The sequence below is a fragment of the Berghia stephanieae genome, chromosome 6 (assembly GCF_034508935.2).
Source record: "Berghia stephanieae isolate SIO BIC M18660-M18661 chromosome 6, UCSD_Bste_1.3, whole genome shotgun sequence".
NCBI lineage: Eukaryota > Metazoa > Mollusca > Gastropoda > Nudibranchia > Aeolidiidae > Berghia > Berghia stephanieae.
Window position 1 is genome coordinate 28,088,391 of NC_088365.1, and position 18,185 is coordinate 28,106,575.

At 39.0% G+C, this 18,185-nt stretch overlaps 1 protein-coding gene across 1 annotated transcript in view; it reads left to right on the forward strand.

Annotated features, from left to right (window-relative positions):
• Positions 1 to 815: 815 nt before the first annotated feature.
• Positions 816 to 18,185, forward strand: part of LOC144974782 (uncharacterized) — a 35,244-nt gene continuing 17,874 nt past the window's right edge. The window contains exons 1-6 of the mRNA XM_078918039.1: positions 816 to 942; positions 6,363 to 6,616; positions 8,076 to 8,223; positions 10,671 to 10,856; positions 12,032 to 12,310; positions 13,301 to 13,466. Coding sequence (XP_078774165.1) covers positions 6,363 to 6,616; positions 8,076 to 8,223; positions 10,671 to 10,856; positions 12,032 to 12,310; positions 13,301 to 13,466 — 1,033 coding nt within the window. The 5' untranslated portion in view covers positions 816 to 942. The remainder of the gene's footprint in view (positions 943 to 6,362; positions 6,617 to 8,075; positions 8,224 to 10,670; positions 10,857 to 12,031; positions 12,311 to 13,300; positions 13,467 to 18,185) is intronic.

Genomic DNA, 18,185 nt, shown 5'->3' on the forward strand with positions numbered 1-18,185 from the left:
TGAGGCTATGTGGTCTTGTAGTATGACACGCGCTTTCGGATCGGAAGGTTCTGGGTTCGAGGATTAAGTAATAATATAGTGGCCAGGAAATGACTTCTGTCTGCTTCAAACCGGTATACACTTTAGATTCACGGTGACTTCAATCACAATTTGTTTATGATTAGGTGATCAATGTTGTTAAAATTGTTCGAATCATTTTATTGATTTTAAATAGAGGCTGAATCAATAAGACATTAGAAGTTTAAAATACGTGTATCCCTCCATCTCTCTCTCTCTCTCTCTCTCTCTCTCTCTCTCTCTCTCTCTCTCTCTCTCTCTCTCTCTCTCTATCTATCTCTCTCTCTCTCTTTCTCTCTTTCTTTCTTTCTTTCTTCCTCACTCACTATTTATCTATCTATCTATCTATCTATCCATCTATATCTCTCCCTTTCTCTCTCGCTCCCCCTCATCTATCTCTCTCTTTCTCTTTCTTTCTTTCTTTCTTTGCCTCTCTCTCTCTCTCTCTGTCTCTCTCTCTCTCTCTCTCCCTCTCTCTCCCTCTCTCTCTCACACACACTCTCTCTCTCACACACAAACACATACACACACACACACATTCACAAACCATTCCATCCGGGTAACCAGTCAAGCGAATTAATCCTACCAAAATCATTGTTCTAGCATTCCGCCAGGCGATAGAGGTGTGTCATTGTATTGGATCGGTTCCTCTAAACACACACACACACCCACACACACACACACACACATACACCGGATCGTATTAAATCATACTTTGTTATTGGTAGGTCCAACCAAAGACCTCTAATTAGCTGTAATGCGTCAAACATGCCATGATAGGCTATTATAGGAGAATTGATTTGTCTATCATGCTGTGAGGTTTTCTATTCTTGATGTTGGATTTATAATAATATTATAATAAAATAATTAAACAATCTTTAAAAGGTAGGTACCTACCGTCAATTTTTCATGTTTACAGCATAGCTATTATCAGTCTAATATTAACAAGAGGACGTCGTTTTTTGGGGTTTTTTTTTTTAATGATGATTAAGAACTGAACAAGTGTGTATTTCTTGTTTTGTCTGGCACCTTTCATACATACTTGTTGAGGACTTTATCTTACACCGGTGCCTGCTCCTTAATTTCTTAATTTTATGATGACTGTTGTTTTATTTTTGTTTTTGTTTTTTGTTTTTAGTTGTCTGTTTAGTTTGGGGTTGTTTTTTTTTTTGGTTTTTTTTTTTTTTTGTTGTTGTTTTTTGTTTTGTTTGTTTGTTTGCTTTTCTTGGTTTTTTGTTGGTTTGTTTCTTTTTCTTATTCTTTATTTCTTTTCTTTATTTTTCAGTTTTTGTTTTTTGTATCTTTCCAATGTTTTTCTTTGTAGTGTTTGTTTGTTGTTGTTTTTGTTGGAGAGAGGTGTCTTGGTTTGTATTATTTTTTGTTTGTTTTTGTTTTGTTTTTCATTTTTTGTTTTGTGGGGTTTTTGTTTGTTTGTTGGTTTGTTTGGGTTTTTTTTCTTTTCTTTTTCATTTATTTTTGCTACTGTGCATGATGTATGTTAGTCGGGTTTTTTTTTTACTATTTACTTTAGCAGGGGAGGGGGTAACGGTTCTTTTTTTAACTTAACTTTTTGAACTGCATTTTTATGTGCGTATATCGACCTGTATAAATTATAAATTATAAGTTGAGCTTTTATATACCGCAATATCCACTAAACGTGCTCAAAGCGCTTTACAAGGGGTCCCTGGCCAACAGCAACACTTAACATGTAGGACGGGACATGACGCCTGTTAGGCGAAATTATATTATTTTTTTCGGACAGAGACAACGCTGTTAACGGCCCCGTACTCATTTACACCTGAGTACGGTGACGGAATGAGAGTAAAGAGTCTTTTACAAGGACTCAACTATGCGCCGAGCGAGCCTCGAACCCAGGACCTTCCGATCCGAAAGCGAGTGTCATACCACTAGACTACATAGCCGCACAGAAGCGTACAATAATATTTTGATACTGTACGATAACAATATATTGTTTTGTTTTCTTCACATATCTTTGGATTCCAATCTCGATTGATTATTTTTTAAACCATCAAACAATCAAACACTATTAAATGGCAGGATAAAACCAAGTCAGTTATCATCACTTATTATTATTATTTTCATTATTATTATTATTATTATTATTATTATTATTATTATTATTATTATTATTATTATTATTATTATTATTATTATTATATTATTATTATTATTATTATTATTATTATCATTATTATTATTATTATTATTATTATTATTATTATTATTATTATTATTATTATTATTCATCATTATTATTATCATTATTATTATTATTATTATTATTATTATTATTATTATTATTATTATTATTATTATTATTATTATTATCATTATCATTATTTTGATTATTATTGTTGTTGTTGTTGCTATTGTTATTATTAAATTATTATTGCCATCATCTTCATTACCATTAATATCGTTATTATCATTATTATCATTTTGGTTATTACCACAGAATTTCGTCTAGTCAAACCAATAGTTTTTTGTTTATTTAAAATTCTCTTGGGGAAGGGGAGGAGGGATCTATTCAACGGTCACCGTTTGATTGTTGGCCATCACCACCACTATCATTATTATCATACTCACCATCAGCTCGTCACCACCACCAGCAGCAGCAGCAGCAACAACAACAATAACATCATCACCACCACCACTAGCAGCAACAACAACAATAACATCATCACCACCACCACCAGCAGCAACAACAACAATAACATCATCACTACCACCACTAGCAGCAACAACAACAATAACATCATCATCACCACCAGCAGCAGCAGCAACAACAACAATAACATCATCACCACCACCAGCAGCAACAACAACAATAACATCATCACCACCACCACTAGCAGCAACAACAACAATAACATCATCAACACCAGCAGCAGCAGCAACAACAACAATAACATCATCACCACCACCACCAACAGCAACAACAACAATAACATCATCACTACCACCACTAGCAGCAACAACAACAATAACATCATCACCACCACCACCAGCAGCTGCAGCAACAACAATAACATCATCACCACCACCACCAGCAGCAGCAGCAACAACAATAACATCATCACCACCACCACTAGCAGCAACAACAACAATAACATCATCACCACCACCAGCAGCAGCAACAACAACAATAACATCATCACTACCACCACTAGCAGCAACAACAACAATAACATCACCACCACCACCACCAGCAGCAGCAGCAACAACAATAACATCATCACCACCACCACTAGCAGCAACAACAACAATAACATCATCACTACCACCACATAACATCAACACACAACAAAATAACATCATCACCACCACTAGCAGCACAACAACAATAACATCATCACCACCACCACTAGCCACAACAACATAAACAACACAACACATCAACACAACACATCACCACACCAACAACAAATAACATCATCACCACCACCACAGCAGCAACAACAACAATAACATCATCACCACCACCAGCAGCAGCAACAACAATAACATCATCACCACCACTAGCAGCAACAACAACAATAACATCATCACCACCACCACCAGCAGCAGCAACAACAACAACAATAACATCATCACTATCACCAGCAGCAGCAACAAAAATAACATCATCACCACCACCACAAGCAGCAACAACAACAATAACATCATCACTCACCCACCACAGCAGCAAACACACAAACATAACACCAACAACAACAATACATCATCACTACCACCATAGCAGCAACAACAACAATAACATCATCCTCACCACACCACTAGCAGCAACAACAACAATAACATCATCACCACCACCAGCAGCAGCAACAAACAATAACATCATCACCACCACCACTAGCAGCAACAACAACAATAACATCATCTACTACCACCACTAGCAGCAACAACAACAAAACATCATCACATCACACCACCACTAGCAGCAACAACAACAATAACATCATCACCACCACCACCAGCAGCAACAACAACAATAACATCATCACCACCACCACTAGCAGCAACAACAACAATAACATCATCACCACCACCACTAGCAGCAACAACAACAATAACATCATCACCACCACCACCTGCAGCAACAACAACAATAACATCATCACCACTACCAGCAGCAGCAACAACAATAACATCATCACCACCACCACTAGCAGCAACAACAACAATAACATCATCACCACCACCAGCAGCAGCAACAACAATAACATCATCACCACCACCACTAGCAGCAACAACAACAATAACATCATCACCACCACCACTAGCAGCAACAACAACAATAACATCATCACCCACCACACCACCACAAGCAGCAGCAACAACAATAACATCATCACCACCACCACCACCAGCAGCAGCAGCAACAACAATAACATCATCACCACCACCACCAGCAGCAGCAACAACAACAATAACATCATCACCACCACCAGCAGCAGCAACAAAAATAACATCATCACCACCACCACAAGCAGCAACAACAACAATAACATCATCATCACCACCACCAGCAGCAGCAACAACAACAATAACATCATCACCATCACCACCACTAGCAGCAACAACAACAATAACATCATCACCACCACCACCACCAGCAGCAGCAGCAACAACAATAACATCATCACCACCACCACCAGCAGCAGCAGCAGCAACAACAATAACATCATCACCACCACCACAATCACCACCACCACCACCAGCAGCAACAACAATAACATCATCACCACCAGCAGCACCAACAGCAACAATAAAATCATCACCACCAACAACAACAACAACAACAATAACATCATCACCACCACCCCAGCAGCAACAACAACAACATCATCACCAGCATCACCAAATTCATCATCTCCATAGGGAAGAAAAGTCGTGACATCACACCTTCTATTATTTTCGGTTCCAAAATCCTTGGAAGTGTATATGGAACCTGTCCTTTGAAGGAGTTATAAAAATGAATAGGTTATATATTGAATCATAAGGTAGCATAACCATTTTAGTAGTAGCAGGATGTATAGGCAGATTCTTAGGATTACAGGACATAAAAGAGCCAGGACGGATGATCTTTATTAATGACCAGCATATATTTAGACTAGAAAATAAGATGCCATCCCTCTGAAACCAGAATAACAATTACACAAAGTATGTATCCAGTCCCCAGGAAGATTGATTTTACACTTCCAATGAGATTGGAACCAGTTTTTTTTATTTTTTTTATTTTTACATTACACATTAAATGTGTCCCCTATACATATAATCGCCATCACCATCATCATCATCATGTTAGTTCATTTACAACCTAGTTCATATCAATTGACTTAATGCACCGATGTTAATCAATATACAATAATTACAAAATCGAAGGTCCCAATTGATTTGCGATACAAAGTGTTCCCATTGTGTTGTGTGTAAAGTCTGTGTTGATTTCACTCAATAATTTACACATCATTCTGTAACCAATGTGTAAAAATAGAGATCGCCAAGGGCATTGGGAAATTGCTCGAAATAATAATAATAATAATAATAATAATAATAATAATAATAATAATAATAATAATAATAATAATAATAATAATAATAAATGGCATTTATATAGCGCTTTACCCCGTTGTCACAGGCTCTAAGCGCTTTACAGTGATATAAAACAAAACATATTACAGTGAGACAAGTGTGAAGGAAACGTGATACGAATTCAATTTAACAACAACAAAATATGAAAATAATATTGCAACATTATGACGTAAAAAGATAAAACTTTAAGCGAGATTTGAACGTTGTCAACGAATCCGAGCATCTCACGTGTGACGGAGAGAGTTCCAAAAATGGGGGGCCGAAAATTGAAAAGACTGTTCACCTATTTTACGCAATGGCTTAGGTTTGACAAGGACTGATTGGTCATTGCTTGACCTCACGTTTCTATTGGGGACATATATGTTTAGAAGGTCTTTAATATAGGAAGGACTGTTCGTGCTCAGGGATTTGTAGACAAACGCTGGACATGAAACGCTGGAGTTCACGAACCTAGTATTATTTCTTCATCATAACGCTAAATATGCCGTTTCTAGAAAAACCCATATTTGAACATTTGGCCAGAAAACTCGTCCTTCAAACATCGATCGATTTAAATGACCCTCATCTTGGCAAAACTCTCAAACCTAGGACTACGAAGTCGTTTTCTTAATTAAATTGAAGATTACATTCAATTTCATATTGTCATTTATGTCTTTGAGCTTCGAGCAGCAAAATTTACATTTTATTTCCAGATGGCGAGTGACGTGAATTCAGCCACCGTCCTACGGAATCTGGCCAAGGACCTGTTAACCCCTGAAGAAAATGCGGAATTCAAATCAGCCCTGCAGACCTACCGGAGCACCAGTTCCATTACTGGGCTGGTAGCACAGCTCACAAAGGTGGTCACCTCTACAGAGAAATTGATGCTTCTTGTTGAGATTAGCTGTTTCCTGTCCGAGCCGTTAAGACGAGATTTCCAGAAACTTTGCTGCCTACATTTTCCCAAGTGAGTCGTTTCTTCTTTTTTTAAAATATAAAATTAAGAAATTAAGGAGCAGGCACCGGTGTAAGATAAAGATTTGAACAAGCGTATATGAAAGGTGCCAGACAAAGCAAGAAGGAAAAATACCAGGAAAAAAAACCAACACAAAAAAATCAGTTGATCTGTAATGGTAACATGACTAAACGGTAGCCAGAAGGTCTGAGGTTTGATCCCCAATCGCGGTCGACTGATTTTTGTAGATTTTTTTTTTTCTTCTATTTTTCTTTCTTGCCTTGTCTGTCACCTTTCATACACACTTGTTCAGGTCTTTATCTTTTTCATTCTAAGGCATTTGGGTTGGATTCTTTTGGTCGGTTTTTTCTGGGTTTTTATTTGTAAATTTTGTTATATATTTGTTGTTGTTTTTTCCAGTTAAAACAGTTACGTTTATTACCACACAAATATCCTTGTGCGTTTAGTAATAATAATAATAAGAATAATAATAATAATAATAATAATAATAATAATAATAATAATAATAATAATAATAATAATAATAATAATGATAATAATAATAACAATAATAACAAAGATAATAATAATAACAATAACAATTATTATTAATATTTTTGTTATTATTATTATTATCATCATCATCATCATCATCATTATCATCACACCATCATCATCATCATCATCATCATTTTCATCATCATCATTGTCATCACCATTATCATCATCTCACCGCCTTCTCCTCCTTTTGATCTCCTTCGTGTCTTTTCTCCCTTCCTTCTTTCGTACCAAACTCTCTCTCTCTCTCTCTCTCTCTCTCTCTCTCTCTCTCTCTCTCTCTCTCTATCTATCTATCTATCTATCTATCTATCTATCTATCTCTCTCTCCCTATCTATCTATCTATCTATCTATCTATCTATCTATCTCCCTCTCCTTCTCTCTCTCTCTCTCTCTCTCTCTCTCTCTCTCTCTCTCTCTCTTTCTCTCTCTCTCTCTCTCTCTCTTTGCTTCCACATCTTAATGATAACATCAATAATGATATTATCATTGTTGCATGAAGTGAAAACAAGTAGTTAACACATACACATACCCACACCGACACACGCAGACACCTACACACCCACACTGACACATACACACACACTGACACACACACACCCTAACACACACACACACATCCACACACACGGACACCCACACCCACCCACACACACACATATGTACATGTCACCAATAGCTTCTAAACGGTGTTATGTCGAGATGGGGGGAGTGAATATTTGACACATTTACTTACTTACTTACCTACTTCCTTACTTACCTACCTACTCCCTTAATTACTTAATTACTTACTTACTTATTACTTATTTGTGCATCTTTCCGGGTTTTCTCAGCCAGACACACATTGTCATTTCTTGGCAAATCTATTATATGAGTAGCTTTCCTTCCTCTTTTTTTTGTTTCACCTTCCAGATACGACTCTTTCCTGACCTATTTCACCCCAAACTCCGTGGGTGAGAGGAACACCACGATCTCCAAGGATTCCACTGGTCAGTTCCAGGTGATATCCGCTGGACTCGATGACCAGTTCTTTGCACCGAATGACCAACGGTCTCTACAGGTAAGACTTGGTCTTTAGTAGCAATAGATAGAAGTAAATTGACGTCATCCAGCTCTTTGTTATTGTTTTTATCCAGCCATTTTTACGAGTAGTTCTTATTAAATTGTATCAATCAGATATAAACCTTTAAAGGTGAACAGAGTTTTGTATATTGGTAAGTTTTATCTGGCTGAGGAATGTTGTGATTATTTTGGCTAAGTGCACAGCATCAATATCATTAACACACTCCTAAGATAACAAGGTATTCTATTATTGATGCTACACATGTGGGTAATTTACTCATCTGTTCTGCCCGCCAGATTCATCGTACCAACACACAAAACTCTGTGAAACCTATAACCGTAAGTGTCTGTCAGCGGGACTGTATTGAGAACTAATCACCGAATTGGCTGTCTAAATACAATAGAAGAGAGCCAAGTAGTAGTAGTAGTAGTAGTAGTTGTAACAACAAGATATGAAGTGAGTAGAAAAGTGACAGAAGACAATAGAGAATAAAAAAAATTTTCGCGGCGGTGGTGGGGTTTGAACCTGCGACCTTATTGGTACGACAACTCCGCCTGGCAGGTGAGAGCGTGGCTCTACCGTGTGAGCTATCCACGAATACAAAAATATTCGTTTCAAACCCAAGTCATATTACTAGAGACCTCTCTCACCCACTTCTTGAGATCGCAGGCTCGCTCGCGCACAACCATCGCGAAGTTATTTTTGACCAGCAGTTAAGCTTAATAGCCAATATTCTCAACACAAACATATAACATAGAAACGATTGAGACATTGAGTATGCTCCGGTATATGGGGTGAATTTTTAATTCAGAACAGTGAGCGGAGCAGGCACTTATGTTGGTAACAACAAGATATGAAGTGAGTAGAAAAGTGCCAGAAGACAATAGAGAATAAAAATTTTAGTAGTAGTAGTAGTGGTAGTAGTAGTAGTAGTAGTAGTAGTAGTAGTAGTAGTAGTAGTAGTAGTAGTAGTAGTAGTAGTAGTAGTAGTAGTATTAGTAGTAGTATCGTTCGGCTACACTTCTATGTTCAAGGTATCAATCCATGTTCGGAAGTCATCATCACATTTGTTGATGGTTTCAAATCCCCCTTCAAGTTTTGTCTCTGGGCAATCTAGTACGAGGTGGTTTGCATCTTGTGGTGCTTGGTTGCACTTTGGGCATGTTAGTGATTCTTGGACCCCCCATTTGTGCATGTTGGCAGCTGTTCTTGTATGTTTTGACCGTAGTCTATTTGCAGCTACCCAGTATTTTCTTGGTTGATCCTGTAGACCTGGGAGACTTTTACAGGGATCTTCAATTAGTTTCCCTCCTGTTGGTTTATTCCTTTTCCATTCCTCGCACCAGGCTTCTTGCGTGTTGTAGTTTTCTTTCTTTGATAGGTATAAAGGTGAACGAGACTTTAGTCTTGATGTTGGGGGCGCAGTTTTGTATATGGTTTGCAGAGGAGTTCCACTATCTTCTTCAGCTCTAGATATCCATTTCTGTGTTGCATCCTCTCTCCTCAAGTGGGGTGGTGCTACAGCGCTCATGACTGGCAGCCATTGTGTTGGAGTTGATTTCAGGCATCCAGTTACTTTTCGCATCGAGCCTCTTAGTTTCGCATCAACAAGGTTTGTATGGGCACTTCTCGTCCAAACAGGAGCACAATATTCTGCCACACTGTAGCAAAGGGCCAGGGTTGATGTTCTGAGAAGAGTTTGCGATGCTCCCCATTCAGTTTTCTGAGTAGACAATTTCCTTTCCCTATCTTTCTTGCTGTACCCTCAAGATGGGTTCTATAGGTCAGCCGTCTATCCAGTGTCACTCCGGGGTATTTTGGATTTTGATCAGTTGGTAGTGTTGTGTCAAGTGACGTCAGTTTATCCATTCAATTCTATGCATAACCAATCGTCTAATAATGTTTTTATGTCGAGGTCCCGGTGCACATATTTGCAGGTCTGGTAAGCAAAACACAATTATGGGCTTGATTTAACATTGTTGTAATGGACAATAGTTAGCGTTGGTTTGAGAGTATTTCCATTACAACAATGAGCCCATAACAGCTTGGGTTACCAACGCACAATATTATCCATTCATCTTCATCGTCATCATCACCATCACCATCACCATCATCATCATCATCATCATCATCATCATCATCATCATCATCATCATCATCATTATCATCATCATCATCATTGTCTTTTTCACCCTGGGTCAGGGTATAGGCCACAGACAAAGTTTCCATCCTTCTCTATCCTGAGCTAACTTTTTTATCTCGTTCCATGCCTTATCGTTTCTCTGTCTATCAGGTTTTTTTAAATTCTTCTCCGTGTTCCCCGTGGCCTTCCCCTTAATCGAAGCTGCTTTGTTTGAATTGAGTAGAATTTCTATTTCTATTTTATCATAATCCTATGAATCATAAAATTTTTACATCCCATCAAAACAACGCAATCTATCCAGGGTGAGAGTGGTATTGACGTCAACAGTGACGTAGACGACATCTCCCGTCATGGCGGTGATCCAAACGGCCTTGGAAACTCCTGGAAGATTGAGAGTAGGTCACACCGTGGGAGTGTGTCCAGCCACGCCGGGCACTCGGCAGCCTCCGTCCCGACACCCAAAGGTTCGGTCTCCAGCAATAAACAGGTACGTACGCGAATGTTATGTTATCCTTCCTTTACGGTGGGTTTCGATAGCTCAGTTGGTAGTGCACTCGCTTAATACGCAAAGGGACCTGTATCGAACCCATGTGCGTTCAGGATTTTTCTTTCATAACCCCCCCCCCCTTTCCCTCCCTCCCTCGCTCCCTCTACCCCATCCCCCGTATGTGGGAAGTTGGGTCTGTTATAGCTTACGGAAAGTGTTCTATGACGGCCTAGCAGTATTGCTCTTTCCCTTTTAACTCACTAAACCCAAACACCGACTATATCCGTAGTTTAACCGGGGTTACTTTTACCCAATGCCTATTTGTTACATTTTCTGAGACAATTTATAGGTGTATATCAAAGCTAATGTTTTTTTTAGTTTTTGCATGTTAATGATAGACCCTAGTTGAATAGAACTATCTATGTACATGCTCATTTTTGATACATTTTTTCTAATTTTGAAAAGTAGCAAAAATCTCTAGGATTGAGTGAGTTAACGCTATAGAAACCGGGATAAACTCTCACAGTGCATGCGCCCAATGGCTCTGAAGAACTACTTTTCTCTAGAAACCCAATATCATCGTCCCGAATATTGCTCTGATGTGCTCGTCTTCGTTGTCGGTAAAAATAACAATTGTGACCCTTCGCCTCCAAACGGTATTAAGTCGGGTTGGTTAAGATGTTGAAATTGAATTTATAGCCAGAAATATCAGACTTGTGTTGAGTTTATATGTTTTATTGAGGAGAATGGATACCATATATTAGCGTGCTAATGCCAACATTTTAATTTTTGACTAGTTTAACATTTAATTTAGATTTTAAGCATCTGGTTCGTTCCGACATCATACCGTTTTGAGACGATGGGTCACAATTGTGATTTTATAAAGCGCAATATCCCCTAAACATGCTCAAAGCTCTTTACAAGGGGTCCCTGGCCAACAGAAACATTTAACATGTAGGACGGGACATGACGCCTGTTCGGCGATATTAATTTTTTTCTGACATAGACAACGCTGTTAACGGAGTACGATGAGAGAATGTGAGTAAAGATCCTTCTCCAAGGACTCAACTATGCGCCGAGCGGGGCTCGAACCCAGGATCTTCCGATCCGAAAGCGAGTGTCATGCCACTAGTCAACATAGCCGCACAGTAAGTTTTATCTCTCTCTCCTTACAGCTGGAACAATCGTGGAAGCAGTCGCACACGTCGCTTCCAACAGACCAAGGGGTAAACATCAGAAATCGTGCACGCTCTCTACGCATGCTCAGTGGATCTATGCCTTCCGTTCTAGCGATGCGAGGTTCCAGTCCGGCCCGGCCTGTTGATGACCGTGTGAAGATCTTGCTGAAGAGGCGAGAGGATGGAAGTCTTGGGTTGGGTGTCAGAGGTGGGAAAGAGTACAATGCCCCTATTGAGGTATTTCAGGTGGAGCCAGGCAGTCAAGGGGAACAGCAGGTGAGGGATTGTGTTGTTGTTGATGATGATGATGATGATGATGAGGAGGAGGAGGAGGAGGAGGAGGAGGAGGAGGAGGAGGAGGAGGAGTTGGAGGAGGAAAGAGGATAGTGTTATTGTTGTTGATGAAGATGATGATGATGGTGATGATGATGATGATGAGGAGGAGGAGGAGGATAGTGTTGTTGATAGTGATGGTTATGATGATGATGATGAGGAGGAGGAGGAGGAGGAGGAGGAGGAGGAGGAGGAAGGAGGAAGAGGAAGAGGAAGAGAAGGAGAATGTGGTGGTGGTGGTGGTGGTGGTGGTGGTGATGATGATGGTGGTGGTGGTGGTAGAGGAGGAGAAAAAGGATTAGGAGGAGGTGAAAGAGATAATAATATTGTATAAATGAATAACAGGAAAATGTCTCGTCTACTGAAATTCAAGCAACACTGAAGGTGTACAGTGACCGAATTGGTAACATATCATGATTACAACATTGGCTCTCTCTAGATTGCAGTCGTCTTAGCAAAGTCACTTTCCACACAATACCCCTGACTGAACTCTCGTTTTTTTTTCACGTTTGAACGTGAAACGACAACAGGCAATGATGTGTATTTTCAAAGTTTTTGGCATCATTTGCTGGGGTATTGAATATAACGCTAGATGTGAAGCGCATTGAGCATGGTGAAACTGTGAAATGCGCTATATAGATTAGACTTGCATTCTTTATAATATAGAGGCGAAGTGGCCGGGTGATTAGAGATTCCACTGTGTTCGAGCCCCGCTTCAAGCAGTTTTGTTTTTTCCTTGGGCAAGATTTTTAAACCCAATTTGCTCACTTTGGACAACATGGGTGATTCCTGTTGACATTAGACATCGTGTTTAATGGATTATCTATATTCCTACAAGGAATGCCTTGGAGATGGTGTTGAATGATGCCGTGGCGGAAGGGCGTAATTTTTATACTGGTAATAATATGCCCAAACGCTTTTCCTTCTCTACAGGGTCTTCGTGTCGGGGACCGAATCCTCGACGTGAACGGGACAGATTTCACCAATGTCACGCATGCCGAAGCTGTGATGATGATGAGAAACGCCTGGAACATTATCATGATTGTCCAACACAAAAGAAGGAACCATAACGATTCTATGGCAGATTGTCTGGATGGAGGTCAGTAAAAAAAAACACAAGCAATGTCTTATGTCCCCCAGGAAACAGTTCTTACGTGTCATGGGGAGGACGCTCTGTTTCTAGATGCGTCCAAACGCTCTGAAAATAACTTCCAAAAGAACCAAGGTATTATTCATCTGAAGAATCTGTTTTAAAAAAGCATCTTAAGATTTTGTGCGGGGTATATGGTCTTGTGGTATGACATTCGCCTTCGGATCAGAAGGTCATGGGTTAGAGTCCCGAGCGGCGCATAGTTGAGTCCTTGGATACGGCACTTTACTCACATTCTCTCACCGTATTCTGGTGTAGATGAGTACTTGGCCGTTAACAGCGTTGTCTCTGTCCGAAAAATATATTGTAATGTCGCCTTACGGGAATCATGTCTTGTTCTACAAGTTAAATGTTCCTGTTGGCTAGGGGCCCATTGTAAAGCGCTTTGATCACGTTTAATGAATATTACGCTGTATAAAAGCTCAAGCTTTTTTGTTTTTGTTTTGTATTTTGTTTTTATTGTTTTTAAACACAAGCAATTTAATGTCCCTAAGACTGTGTTGAGTGAGATGTTGGAGTACACAGAACTCAAGTGACATTCTTGTGCGCCCTGTTTAGTTCTTACCGTATCTATTCAAAGATCGTTTCGTTTGTTTGTAATGTAAAGTAATACTTAATTGATTTGCATAGCACACAGAATCCGCGAAGTGCTCTGGGCTACTACACATACGAAGACAAAAGATTACACAACACGCAAATCCTGTTACTACTAAAAGCCTGCCTGTATAGGAGTGTCTTCAACTTTCCAAAAGTTACTGACCTCGGGCGCGTCTTAGATTACTTTGGGAGGCCTTCCGAAAGCTCCTACATCCCCAGTATTCTTGTGCTAGTAGGGGGTTTGGGAGGGGGGAAAACTGTTTTTATAATGGTCTAGTAGGGGGTTTGGGAGGGGGGACTTTAAAAAAAAAATTAAAGTTTCCCCCCTCAGAACATTATAAAAAAACAAGAATACGGGGGATGTAGGAGCTTTCGGAAGGCCTCCCATTACTATTATTATTATTATTAATTGGAAAAAGGTTGATAACAAAATACATGAAAAAGGAGAAAAAAGAAAAATGGCATTTTAAATTCACTAATCGGAGTGGTCCACCCTTGAATTGAATTTTCTGACCCATGGCATTTCTATCTGATGGTGCCAAAGCCAAACAACGCATTGGCATTCATCGTCTGTGGCACATACATACACACATACACATGACATGTGTTGAGATCCGTTGGAATGTGTTAATCCTGGAAAATGTGTGCAAGCAATCCCATTCTGGACAAATTTCAATGGAACACCTCGAGACCTGGCGTACGCTGGCAAAACACATTTAATTTGTTCATCTTTGGCCAGACTTCCCGTCATGTGATTCATCCTAAAAGGCTCCATACACTCACGGTTTTGATAGGCGTCCGAACCACGATCAGGCAAACCGGGGTGAAAACGCCATGTGTGTGGCCAAATACCTGGCCGATAAACCTAGGTACGGTCGATCGCCCGCACAGCCCGCTTTGCTTAATATTTTTCGAGGCGATCGGCGATCGGGGGCGTGGCAGTATAAAAAATTGGACAATTTTTTTCGGATTTTCGCTGTTTTGACGTCAGATTCGTGATCAGCGTCGAATTTACAATAGGTTTGATACCAAGAACTATGTTTTTACTCCAAAAATTGATGAAATTAGAAATAAATTTTAATTAATATTGAGGCTATGTGGCCGACAGAAAAGTGCCCCTCCCTGTTTTGTGATGGATCAAGTGGTATGACTCTCGCTTTCGGATCGGAAGGTTCAGGTTTCGAGACCCGCTCTGAGTGACGCAGAGTTGAGTCCTTGGAAAAGGCTCTTTACTCACATTCTCTCACCGTACTCAGGTGTAAAATGAGAACATGGCCGTTCGTTGTCTTTGTTGGGAAAAAATGTCACATCGCCTGACAGGCGTCATGTCTCGTCTTTCAAGTCTAATATTGCTGTTGCCTTGGGACCCCTTGTAAAGCGCTTTGAGCACGTGGATATTGCGCCAAATAAATGCTGTGTTATTTTTTTTTTTAATAATATTTTTATAAATGTTGCGCAAGGAAGAGGTAGATGGCAAAAGTTTCGTTCTTGTTCATCGTAAAACTTATAAAGGATTTCATACAAAATAAAAAATAGTTTTCATAATTTTCAATGTAATGATATAATAATATGCCAGTTCTTTTTTTTTTTTTTTCCTCCTCACCCGTTGACGCGACATGACGGTCGACCTTGACACAGACATTTGGGATTGGCAGATGTCAAAAAGCCTTGGAATGGGGTGGGCATTGTAACCTTGAATTATAATCTACAAACAACGCCCCCCCCCCCCCCCCCCCCAAAAAAAAAAAAAAAAGAAAAAGAAAAGAGCTGTGTGCGTGGTGTGTGGTGGTGGTGGTGGTGGTGGTGGTGGGGGGGGGGGGGTGCGAATGCGAGTAGTCCCGAGGAGTACCCGTTTAACCTGCCACGGGAACACTGTCGATTTGTTTTATAAATAATAATAATAATAATAATAATAATAATAATAATAATAATAATAATAATAATAATAATAATAAAATAATATAATAATAATAATGATAATAATAATAATAATAATAGTAATAATAATTAATAATAATAATATAATAATAATAATAATAATAATAATAATAATAATATAATAATAATAATAATAATAATAATAATAATAATATAATAATAATAATAATATAATAATATAATGACGATAAATAAAAAATCTTTATTGTCCACAAAATGGAAAAATTTCCGTGGTCTACGTTGCTTTTAAACTTAAATCGGATTGCAAATGTATTGATGTTATGCGTATTGGAAAAATACTCACGACATCTCCATCGGGGTATAACATATTAACACACAAAACTGCAAACGCGAACGTTCATTGTCTGATTGATATAACTTAGTGATAAGTTAATTATAAAATGCTGTCTAAAAGCAATAACAACGGGTTGACTAACGTCAAATTCATTCCTTCTATTGATGCTCTGTGTTAAATTAAAATACTCACAAAGTCCGCCAGCCATAAATATCACTCCAGCCCAAAGATCTACATGGAACCTTGAACGTTATAGTCTGATATATTTTAATGAGAACTAATCATAAAAATGGGTGTCAAAAAACAATAACAATGAGATGAGTGACGTCAATTTGGTTCCTTCTATAAATATCCAAGAACTTTACTCACTCCATCCGCTCTCTCCTCCTTCAATACATATGAATCTATTCTCTCATCACTTTTTTGTGCGGCTATGCATGTGATCTTGTGAAATGACACTCGCCTTTGGATCGGACGGTACTGGATTCGAGTCCCGCTCTGAGTGGCGCATAATTGAGTCCTTGGAAAAGGCTCTTTACTCGCATTCTCTCACCTTGTTCACTGTTAAAATGAGTACCTCGCTGTTTACAGCGTCGTCTCTGTCGGGAAACAATTGCAATATCGCTTAACAGTCATGTCTCGTCTAACATGTTTTTATGTTGGCCAAAGACCCTTATAAAGTGATTTGAGCACCTTTATTGAATATAGCGGTATATATAGCGCAAGTGAATTTTTCTCTCTTTCTCTTTCTCTCTCTCCCTCTCTCTTTCTCTCTCTCTCTCTCTCTCTCTCTCTCTCTCTCTCTCTCTCTCTCTCTCTCTCGACATGTTAGATTATTATAGCTATTGCTACATATGATGCGAATATCTTGGACGGTTATTGATGCTATGAGTTTAGGTAAAATGCTCGCAACATCCACCAGTCGGAAATAACGTACCGTCATACAAAACTACGAGTAACCTTGAACGTTAAAAGTCTGATTGATATAATTTAGTGAGAACTAATTACCAAAATGACTGCCTTAATACAATAACAAAGAGTGGAATGATGTCAATTTCGTTCCTTCAACAGTCTAATTGATATAATTTAGTGAGAAGTAATCACTATTGTGGCAAGACGAAAGATAGAATAACAGACAGTAACTGGGATCGGTTCTGTCGGCCACATAGCCTCACTATTAATTAAAATTTATTTCTAATTTCACCAATTTTTGGAGTAAACACACAGTTCTTAGTATCAAACCTATTGTAAATTTGACGCTGATCACGAATCCGACGTGAAAACAGCGAAAATCCGAAAAAAAATTTTCCACTTTTTATACTGCCACGCCCCCGATCGCCGATCGCCTAAAAAAAATATCTCCCCGTATGTGGGCAAAAATCATCTGCGATAAACGCAGGGATGGGGTCAAAGCGATAGGTCATCCGTCCCGCTACCAGCGGATGTCGGCGTCTATGGGGGGGCTTAAAGCTACCAGATTGAGGTCATGAGTTTAAAATAGATTTCATCTTAAACGACGTGCTCATATTTTCACTTTTGTTGACCAAATGCAAGTTTGGGCCTTGGATTAACATTATTGTCATAGGTGATATTTTCCGCTGGTTTGAGAGTATTCCTTTACAACAACGGGCCCATAACCATTTAGGTTATCAGATCTGCAAATATGCAAACAAACGTCAATCGTAAGCGATCGATTTCATCATGACACCCCCTTTAGATTTGATTTTTTCCTATTAAGATACGGGCCTGAAAAATACTGATATCTGCCCGATTGGTGATGTGATAAACAAATAATTTACAAATCATTTATTCAACATATAACCCATCGTCTCCAAACG